Source organism: Falco naumanni, chromosome 18 (assembly GCF_017639655.2).
Source record: "Falco naumanni isolate bFalNau1 chromosome 18, bFalNau1.pat, whole genome shotgun sequence".
NCBI lineage: Eukaryota > Metazoa > Chordata > Aves > Falconiformes > Falconidae > Falco > Falco naumanni.
The window spans coordinates 2,641,522-2,651,875 of NC_054071.1; the positions used below are offsets into that span (position 1 = coordinate 2,641,522).

The 10,354-nt window shown below is 48.4% G+C and overlaps 1 protein-coding gene across 8 annotated transcripts in view; it reads right to left on the reverse strand.

The window, feature by feature from the left end:
* GPATCH8 (G-patch domain containing 8) overlaps positions 1-8,781 on the reverse strand; it is a 58,010-nt gene extending 49,229 nt beyond the window's left edge. For 5 of the 8 annotated variants that reach the window (XM_040617093.1, XM_040617094.1, XM_040617086.1 and 2 more), the window contains exon 1: positions 8,652-8,685. Coding sequence is in view for 2 of the 8 variants with exons in the window: in XM_040617092.1 (XP_040473026.1) it covers positions 8,652-8,696 (45 nt within the window). In the remaining 6 variants the exon portion in view is untranslated. Of the gene's footprint in view, positions 1-8,651 lie in introns of all 8 variants that reach the window. The other 3 variants (XR_005831350.1, XM_040617092.1, XM_040617084.1) reach the window with 1 other exon arrangement.
* Positions 8,782-10,354: the final 1,573 nt, after the last annotated feature.

Consider the following 10,354-nt stretch of genomic DNA (forward strand, 5'->3'; position numbering starts at 1 on the left):
TTCTCATAGCCTTCCGCATGTTACAGATCGCATTCCCAGTCCCTTCCCTGTAAATAAGCAACACAAGTGGGTAAGTACGGACACCACGCATCTGCACACCCTCCGAAATAGCTTCATATTTACAGTCAACATCTTGTGAAAGCTGCAGCAAAACCTCATTTTAGGAAAACACACACATCAATTATTTTGAGTGTACTTAAAATGAAAATCCTCTCAAGTCAATACAACAAAAGCAATCACTTAAAGATTTGGATATGAATTTAAATTGGCAACTTTTGAAAGAAGCACCTCGTAATTACACATTGGGAAGTTGATGGCACCTTTTGTTTACCAAACTAGAAGTTAATTTTGATAGCAAATTCTACCTGTTAAGTCCAAAACCACTGAAAAGCACCTGCCAGAAAACTGAAGACTACTCATAGGTCAAGAGCTTTACGCTAGGAAAACATGCATATAAATACTAGTTAGAGCTGTCCAATTAAAAACACGTTCTACAGTTCAGAGATAAACAGCTTGCACAAAAAGGAGTGGAAGCCAGAGGCTGGTCCCTGCTTCGCTATGCTTTGCGTACTTTGGCACCAAACAAGAACAATTTAATGTCTTTCAGATTCCTTCTGCTGCTACCAACGCCAGCTATAAATCTGTTCCAGCACACGAGGGATGCTGTTCAGTTCTTCAGCGCTTCCAACAACTGTACTGAAGAGTACTGGCACTGGTCTCGCCCACCCCATTTTCTCTTAGCCATTTCTTAACATACCTCGACACAGAAGATGCTGCAGCTTCCAGCACCTGTGGCTGCATGACTAACAAGAACTTTCAAACACAGAATAATAGAAGGATTTGGGTTGGAAGGGACTTCAATCTCGTTCCACCCCCTGCCATGGGCAGGGGCACCTTCCACTAGCCCAGGTTGTTCCAAGCCCCATCCAATCTGGCCTGGGACACTTCCAGGGATGGGGCATCCACAGCTCCTCTGGGCAGCCTATGCCAGTGCCTCAGCACCCTCGCAGTGAGGAATTTCTTCCTAATAGCTAATCTGCACCTCCCCTCTTTCAGTGTAAAGCCATTCCCCCTTGTCCAATCACTGCAAAGCCCCTCTCCAGCTTTCTGTCATCCCCTTTAGGTACCGAAGGCTGCTAAAAGGTCTCCCGAGAGCCCTCTCTTCTATAGGCTGAACCACCCCAACTCTCTCAGACTGTCTTCATAGGAGAGGTGCTCTAGCCCTCTGATCATCTTCATGGCCTCCTCTGCACCTGCGCCAACAGGTCCATGTCCTTCTTATGCTGGGGGCCCCAGAGCTGAACAGTACTGCAGGTGAGGTCTCACCAGAGCGGAGCAGAAGGGGTGAACCACCTCCCCTGACCTGCTGGCCATGCTGCTGGTGATGCAGCCCAGGGTACAGTTGGCTTTCTGGGCTGCAAGTGCACATTGCCAGGTTGTGTTGAACTTCTCATCTACCAACACCCCCAAGCCCTTCTCTTCAGGGCTGCTCTCAATCCATTCTCCACCCAGCCTGTATTTGTGCTTCGGATTGACCTGACCTGTATGTGGGACCTCGCCCTTGGCCTTGTTGAACTTCACAAGGTTCGCACAGGTCCACCTTTCCAGTCTGTCAAGGTCCCTCTGGATAGCATTCCTTCCCTCCAGCATGTCAACTGCACCAGATCACGAGACAGAGAAAACAGCCTGGTGGGATAGGGTACTAATCATACTTAGGGTATAATTTATTTACCACTACAAGTTTTAAGCTTTCGCAGTATGGTCTTTTTTTTTATTGTTTATTTAATACGGTGTTTGACCTGATAAAGGATTGTTTCTAAACCAAAATGTCACAGAAAACCTCACTTACGAGCCTGTTAACTGAATTCCAACTCTTAACTCGTCCCACAAGACTTGGTACCATCCAGCATTTTTATCAATGACCAGAGGGGAAATCGCACAACTGCCGACTCAAGTTTGCAGCTCATGAAGCCCAACAAACGGTGAGCAACAATGTGGACAGCATGTTCATACACAGCAACCTGACCCGTGTAAGAGTGACCTGAACTCACCAACACAAAGTCTGTTTTCACAGAACCCTGTACAAACACACCTGCAGCACAGGGCTGCACCCAAGCAGGCAGGAGAAATCCAAGTTAACACCTCTCCACGCAATACAGTAGCAAAAAGGATAAAAACACAGTCCAGGCCTGTGCAACAAAGGAATAACAAGTAAGAATAAAGTAGTAAAGACGTTTATCTCTGTACATTATACGGATAGAGTCTACTCTAGACTCCCTATGCAAGTATTCTAGTCACAAACGTGGAAAATTTTAAGATGCAGAAAGCTGTAACAGCACAAAGGGAAAGGCAAAAAGCCCTAAAATAAAAGAATTCAGAGATCAGTCCATTAATGCTCTCAAAGAGGCCAGGACTAAGACAGAAATGCTATATATGCCCTCAAATAAGAGGAGACAGCATACTAATGCCTACTTTGGCATAATGCAGGACATAAGAAGCAACACCTAAAAGCTGAAAACAGTAAAATGTAGAAGAAAAATAAAGTGAAATACAATTTTCAGTGGCCAAACTACAACAACAATCTACAAAGGAAAGTGTTCACCATCACCAGTTGTCTTCAAGAGAAGGAGATACCACAGCCAAACACCAATTCCAAGACTCAAAACTGGGTCAAATGATGGAAACTGAGGGCTGATACCAGGATATTTAAAGCAGGCATCCTAATATAAACTTTGGACTTTAAAACTGTGAATGGCTAAAATCTCAAATGAGTTAATGCTCGTAGAGCTGCTTGAAGGTGGAAAGTAATAAATAAGAATTACTACAGGTTTAAAATTGTATGGTAGGAGAAAAGCATATGGTAACTAAGAAAGCATTGGCCAAGAACTGCAACAGCGCTTTTTGATCGGATGAACTCCTAAAGCTCTACATCCCCACACAGTGGGTGTTAGGTGGGCTTGGTTTTGTTTTGGAGCAGATGACTCAGAAAAAGTTGGGAGCGCTTACACGTGGTTTGTGGGACTATAGAATAACGTGTTCCCTTTGCCATGCAGTTAGCCGTGGCAATTGAGAACATCACTGCACAAGAGAACAGAGGTGACAACACAGAGTAGGGAAAGGTACAAACAAGATGGAAAATAAGTTCTATATAAAATTAACTTACCGCTCCAGTTCCAAAAATTCACACCAAAGTTCAGATTGTCCTGTGATCTTCCAAAAACAGAACCAATACTAGTCATTCTACTTTATAACACACTTTCCCCTAGCTTCTTCCTCCCTGCCTTGCTCACATAGGCAGGCAAAAAGATTAAAAAATAAATAAATAAATAAAAAAATCGCAGCTCCTGCTTTGCTCAACTCAGAGGTCAGCGCCTCTTGCCAAGGAGGGTAGGAACAGTATTCTTCCTGCGGTATGCCCATACCAGAAATACAACCCTAACTGAATGATAAGCAAGTATCTCTAAAGAATACTAAAAGATTTTAGATTAAGATTAATTCTTAAATTAGAAAACATGCCATGGAAAAGGCTACCTCCTAGACTACTCTTGGCTACATTTGTCAAAGACAAATTTACACACCAGGATCTTGTATCAGTTGGAAGCTCAGGAGAACACATTTTGCAGTGATTTCAGTCTTCATTCCTCCACATTAAGTTTTTCTTCTCCCAATTAGCAAAAGTAGGCAAAAGAAAATGACTCTATTTACTTCCTTGCATCACAGAGAAAAGCCATCAACTTACTTTGCCACATAACCCACAAGCAGGCAAGGCCTGCTGAAGGATATAAAAATCAAATACATTTGCCTTCGGCAGCACCTAAGAAATGAATTGAAGTTGAAGCCACTGACAACACGCACTCATTAAAAGGACAGATTTTAAAACTCCACACTGTCAGCCCAGATGTCTGGTAAACCAGCCTGCCTAAGCTGCTTGTGAACAAAACTTATCCCTGACATTCTGCCAATTAAAAAGCATAAAATCCCCATGCCATCAGAGTTCAGCTCAACTTGCTGGAAGCAGCAGGACCAGAAGCACAGACCAGCCAGTAACAGCAATGTGATCGGTTAGCTCTTCAAATCCTTTGGGGGGATGGGGGGGGGGGGGGATGGGGGGGGAGGAAAAACCCACCTATCTTCCTGGCATAAGCAGGAACACCAGAATTGAGGTTCAGACTGGCCATGTTTTAACCTAGTTTAGGAAAACAGTCATTTCTGCTTGGTGGAAGTGTTATTCTATTATACAGACTACACAACAAACTAAAAAAACAAGAGACAGCACAGTTTGTGTTCCGTCTGGCTAATGATGCAAGTAAGTGCACTGTACGTAGGAAGAGGAAATTATTGTACACATATACACATATGGCTTGAAATATTTCTGCTTCAACAATGAAAAAAGAAAGATACAGCAAGAAAACATTTTCTCAACATCTGTGACTAAATGGGAGCTCCACTGGATTTCAGTGATATATATGGAGACATTCACTATTCATTCTTTGAGATCGGTATAATTAATCTAAAGAATAAAATTACTGCAATTACAAAACCACCACTAAAAAATGCATTTACTTATTGCAGCAGTCTCATGTATTCAGAGTTTTCAGTAATGCTTCTAAAATACTCTGTTAGCATAGCTGACAGCTATCGTTCATAATTACTTGAAGTTACAATGGTTCACAAGTTTGTCTCTGCCGTAGGGAAGCCAGTCAATCAAGGAGACGGCAGAAGCAGACAAGTGACAGACATCCCTGCAACAGTAAGTAGTAAGATCTTTTAACCGAAGGACTAAGCTCACTGGTGGCCCACTCAAAAATAACCCCTCTTGTAATGGAAAAGGGAAAAAGGTGGGGATTTATTTGGGTAAGCCATTCAGCAGACTTAACTTGCCATTTCAGATCCCAGAGAGAGAATACAGAAGGGAGGTCAGTAATAGTCTTCCTCCTTCAGTAATTCATTCCACTGCCTAAAGCCTCCGGAACAAACTGCTCTGCTGCCCTGGTCTGGGAAAGATCAATTATTAATGGACAGAATAAAGCTAAATGCTTTTCACTGGAGCTGCCCTCAAATTCAGCACCTGCAAAATACAGTCAAAAACAAGGGCTTTGCATGGAGTTTTTCTAAGGTTTGAGAACATACAGCAAAAACTGAAGAGGATCTACATCCTTTGTGAGGCTTTGAAAGCTACACACCACAGCAAAAGCAAAACATCCTATTTAAAAAAAAAAAAAACAAACACACAAACAAAAAAAAGCTGCTTAATCACCTCATCACAGTGATATCCTCCAATGCCATTTCCTGCTTCTTTTGCAATTTCAACTTTCAAACTATCCTTAGCTTTGAGGTTCCTTCCATCCTACCACAGAGACAACCTGGAATAATTTCAGAGTACATAATCATTCCCCTTTCCCTCCATACCACAATATTTATCCTTAAGGATATAATATGACCTTCTTATCCTTATTCTAGCTCCTCTTTTCCACAGGGTTACTTAAAACCCCATGGACAGCATCTTCATTCCCCCTGCAGCTTTCCTTATACCCATCACATCGCTTTGGCTGCGATTATGGGAAGGTCCCCCACTCTTTATTTCTCCAATTCTCAGCTGATCCCTCTGCTCAACACCCCTTCCCCCCTCACCACCTTCTTAGGCACCTCAGACCATTCATACCTGCTTTTTCTCAGCTGGTTGAGGTCCTTCCCTTCCTGAATTGACTTCCCTCCGGTGCTGAACCTTTCCATTACTGCCTTCCCCGATCGCACTGAGCTTCCTTTAGTCAGGCACAGGGGAAAGAAGAACAGCTCTCATCTGTTCTCTCACCTTTAATCCACTTCTCTCCAGCATATCAGCAGCTCAGAAACCTGAATATCACCTCTGCCAACCCTGCATTGCTAACCTCATCTCTCCCCTACCCACATCGATGCTCAACTTGCACTCCTGCCAAACTAATCCTCCCAAACCCAGAATCTTTCCAGAAAGAAGGCCGATAACAATAAAGAGAACTCTAAAATGTTTTTTTTTCCATCCAGTGACTCTCTTCCATTAGACACATCACTAATCCCAAGGCATCTGCCTTTCTTCCAAACAGCTAAAGATTCCTTTGACCCATACACTTTACTCCTGACCTTTTGTTTCTCTTCCTCTCTCAAGACAGCTACACGTCCTTTCACTTCACCAAGATCACAAGCAGATCACCAGGAACAAAATCCGAGGGATCTCTACAGCTTCCCTCCCCCTCACCATGCCACATGCATCCCTGCTTCAAGCCGTGTAATTTTAGAGCACCATCTCCCTTTTGTCATGCCTACTTGGGTCTCAACAGACTAGCAGTAACACGGGGTCATGTTTATTGTCATACTTGGTCAAAGGACAGAAATTTCAACTGCTGAAGCTCAGAATTAAAAGCGCTAGAAACTGCGTGAAAAAGGCATTCTTAACACCGACAGAAACACTCCTACAAAGGGAGCCTACATACAAATTTGTGACTTCACACTAACAGTGTGTCTTATTTTTGCTGTAGTTTTGAGACCAGTATCTGACAGAGATGATCAAAAGCTGTATGCTAAAGGCAGGCATATTTTACACCGGTGTTACATGTCAAGTGACCTCCGACTAAATATAGAGGAAAAGAAAAAATGAAAAATCTTCTCTGAAAGCAATTTTGATGAAAAAGGAAAAATAAGGTTGAAAAAGCCCTTTCTCCACCAGTATCCTTCAAAAAAAATGTTACACTGACGGCCTGTCAGGGGTACCTGCACAGGCTCTTGAGGTCCCACCAATTCATCCCAACCTCGGCCAAGACACTTGGGCCCAGACTCCCTCTAATCAGCTCATCATTTTCACATTCAATTCTCTGCAAGCTTTAACCAACTCCAAACTGTTTCTTCCCAGAGGACCAATTCCACTTTTCCCTTGAAGGAAGCTTTAATGCACAAAATAAAATGTCTTCTCACTGGCAAATTTTCAGGGAGAAAAGAACAGAGGTTACCCTACTATAAAAACAAACCCCACCTCTTTATTTTTTACTCTGGTCTATGGGAAAGAAAATGAAAGCCTGATAATTTGGCACACGTGAAGTCCCAATTAAAAATAGTGCCCTTTCTTAAAGTCAAGGAAAAACAGGGTTGTGACTGGATTATTGTTTCCGAGCATGCTTGGAAGCTTTTAAGATTTCAGCTTCGGGTAATGGAGCCCTGTTTCCTCCCTGACATCACTACACATTCTCCCTGCATGACCAGAGCAATGACACAGTAACAGGTTTTGCTGCTACAATTATTTTTTTTTTTTTTTGGCAAAGGGGTTGCCCCACAAAGGGACAAGAACAAGGACACCAGGCAAGAGGCACATGTGAACAAGTTGTGCAATACGTGACTGCAGAGCTTACCCATTTCTTGAGTATATCCTGCAGTACCCGATTGATTTTAGGTTCCTCATCTCTCCCCTCCCAAAGCAAACTATTACAAGAAACTTATTTTCAAACCCAGGATCTGGCTCGCTCCACTTCCTAAAACAGGAACTTCAAAACTAAATCAGACTATTTTAATATTAATTACATCTAATTTCTTCATTTAAGGAAACGAGCGATGCAAACCAGCCCCTGTGTTTAGGGCTGCATTAGGAAGCCATACCTACAGTCTGCAGAAAAGGTAACACAAACGGTGCTCACACGTATTTCTAACACAGTTTAATAACGACTTGAAGTGCACACCCCCTAAAACATCCAGAAGAAACAATATAACTTAATTACTACTGGATGTTTTCAAGCTTATACCTTAACACTACATTAAACAGAACCACACAAGCTCTGCAAGCGTAAGAAAACCTCCCAGATCTTTAGGTGAAAAGCACTATTACAACTTCTTTAGGTGAAAAGCAGAATTCTAACTGCTTTAGGTGAAAAGCAGAATTCCAACTTCAGGCTCCAGAAACAAGGACGACACATAAAAGCCCATCAATAGCTCTTCTCCAGCTGCGTTTATCCTCGCTCCTTTCCCTCCCCCCCTCCCCAACCTCGAGACTCTCTCGGGCTGAAGTCAGAAAACAAAATGTCATTGTTTAAGCTTAATGAGCCAACGTTAATTTTCGCATTGTTTATTTAACACCGCCACCCCCCCCCCCTCTAATTTGAAAGCAGCAACAGTAGCGCTAACGACGCCGAAACACTAATGTGGTTCTCGGGGGGGGGGGGGGGGGGGGGTGTAGGGGGAGGAAGCGGCGTTTTCACGAAGCAGGGACCGGGGGGGGGGCAGCCCCACGGGGCAGGTGAGCACCGCGCCGGGCCGCATCCCCCCGGGCTGCCGCCCCCCCCAGCCCCCGGCCTGACCCACCGGAAAAAAAAAAAAGAAAAAAAAAAAAACGGAAAAAACCCCGTTGGCGCGGGTGAGAGTCACCTCAGCGGGGGAGCCCCCGCCAGCACCCACTCCCCCCGCTACGGCCGGCCACTGCCCCCCTCCCCGGGGCGGCCCCCTCCCCGCAGGTCACCTTGACAGCCCGCCCCGGGCCCCCGCGCTGCCGCCTTTGTGTTGCTACCCGCCGCCGCGGAGCGCCAGGCCCGCGCACAAAGCCCCGGCGGGGGGCGGCCCGCCCCGGCCTGAGGGAGCGGCGGGCAGGCGGCCGGGGCTGAGCGGGGACCCGCCCGCCCCCACGGCGCGGCCGTTACCTGGAAGTCCCTATCCTCGTTGAAGCGAGAGAACCTGTCCGCCATTTTGCGCCGCTGCCGCCGCTACCGCCGCCGCCTGGCTCAGCCCGGCCCGGCCCCGCGCCTCCGGCCGCCTCCCCTCAGCGCCGCGGCAGCGCGCCCGCCCCGCCCCCCGCCCCCGCCGCGCCGGGCGGCTCCGCGCATGCGCGGCAGCGCAGCTAGCGTGCACGGGGTGGGCGCGCTGCTGGGGGGCGCCAGGGCCAGGGCTGGCCCCGCTGAGCAGGCGGCTGCCGGGGCACCGGGAAGGGGGTGCGGCGTGTGCCGGCGGTAGCACCTCCGCCGCGGCGGGTGGTGACGGAGCCCCGCTGCGGTTCAGCACGCAGCGCACAGCACGCATGCGCCCTGCCCCGGCGGCAGACGGGAGCGCGGGGCCCGCCCCACTGCGCACATGCGCAGAGGCGACCCCCACCCCCCTCCGGGCGGGCGCCCGACCCCCTTCAGCCTTCCCGCCCTCGCGACCCGAACCAATGGGGCTGTCCCCGCCTCTTGAGTGATGGCGGTATGAACCAATAGGAGCACGGGTTCGCCACCGCCCCGTAGGTCAGGCTGGTTGCTGAGGGGGCGCGTGCGCAGGCTCTCCTCAGCGGGGCCCGGGCGGGAGGGCGGCTGAGGGGCGCCGGGGAAGGTGCCCTGGGGGCCTAGGGCCAGCCCTGAGGCGGATGATGGTGCCTGCAGCCACCTCTGAGGGAGGCCGCGGTGTCTAGTGTAAAGGCTGAGCTGAAATCCAGGTGTTCGGAGCCAGCCCTGAGATGAAGCGCCGGGGCCGGGCGGAGCCGTGCCTGTTGCCCTGCTCCCACCCCGGGCCTTCAGCCAGGCCGCAGGGGCCTTTCTTCACCGCTGGGCAGGGAGGCGTGTGCCTGGCTTGCGCAAGCATAGCCAGGTCCCCGTATGTGGTGGCACAGGAGCAGCACCCCGGGCCTGCACACACCAGGCAACGCCTGGGGTCTCTATCTTGCAGCACCCCGCAGGCCTTTGTGCACAGGGGCTGCAGCAGGCGAGGCCCTGCTTTTACATGCACAGCTGTTACCAGCTGTCTCTGAGCATGGCAGCATGTGTCGCCGTCTCTCTGCTGTCCCTGACAGCAGGAAAACCTCATTCCATCTGTCTCGCCATTCATTCCTTTTTCTTTTCACCAGAAGCCTCACTGTCTGGGTCCTGTTTGCGTGCTGCCCTCTGCCGCCTTGTCGAGGCAGGATGAGGAGAGGAGTGGGGAAACAGGCCTGTCTGAAGCGTGTTCACCAGACCGTGCCTCTGCGTGCGCCACCAAACCTGTCGATGAGGTGAATGCCTGTGACGGCGAGCCCTGCGCACTGAGGCTGTGGGTCGGATGCCGGGGAGGCTGAAGTGTGGTGGTTGTGCTTCACACAACTCGGTGTGGCTCATAGCAGAACGGACTTGATCTACTACTGCAGTGTGACAGGGTGGGCTGCACTACCAGAACTGCGTGGAACTCCAGGCATCTGCCTCTAACTTGCTAGGAAGGATGCAGCTCTCATCCTGAAGTCCCACCTCAGCAGCACTGTGGAAATCTCCCCTGGAAAATACCCCAAATTTCGACGCTCTCCAGAGACCAGTCAGCCCCCTGTGCTAAGGAGGACCTCGTGGTTGAGAGCTGGGGGACATCTGCATCACGGGATGGCTGTGAGAGCTTTTGCTGGGCAGAA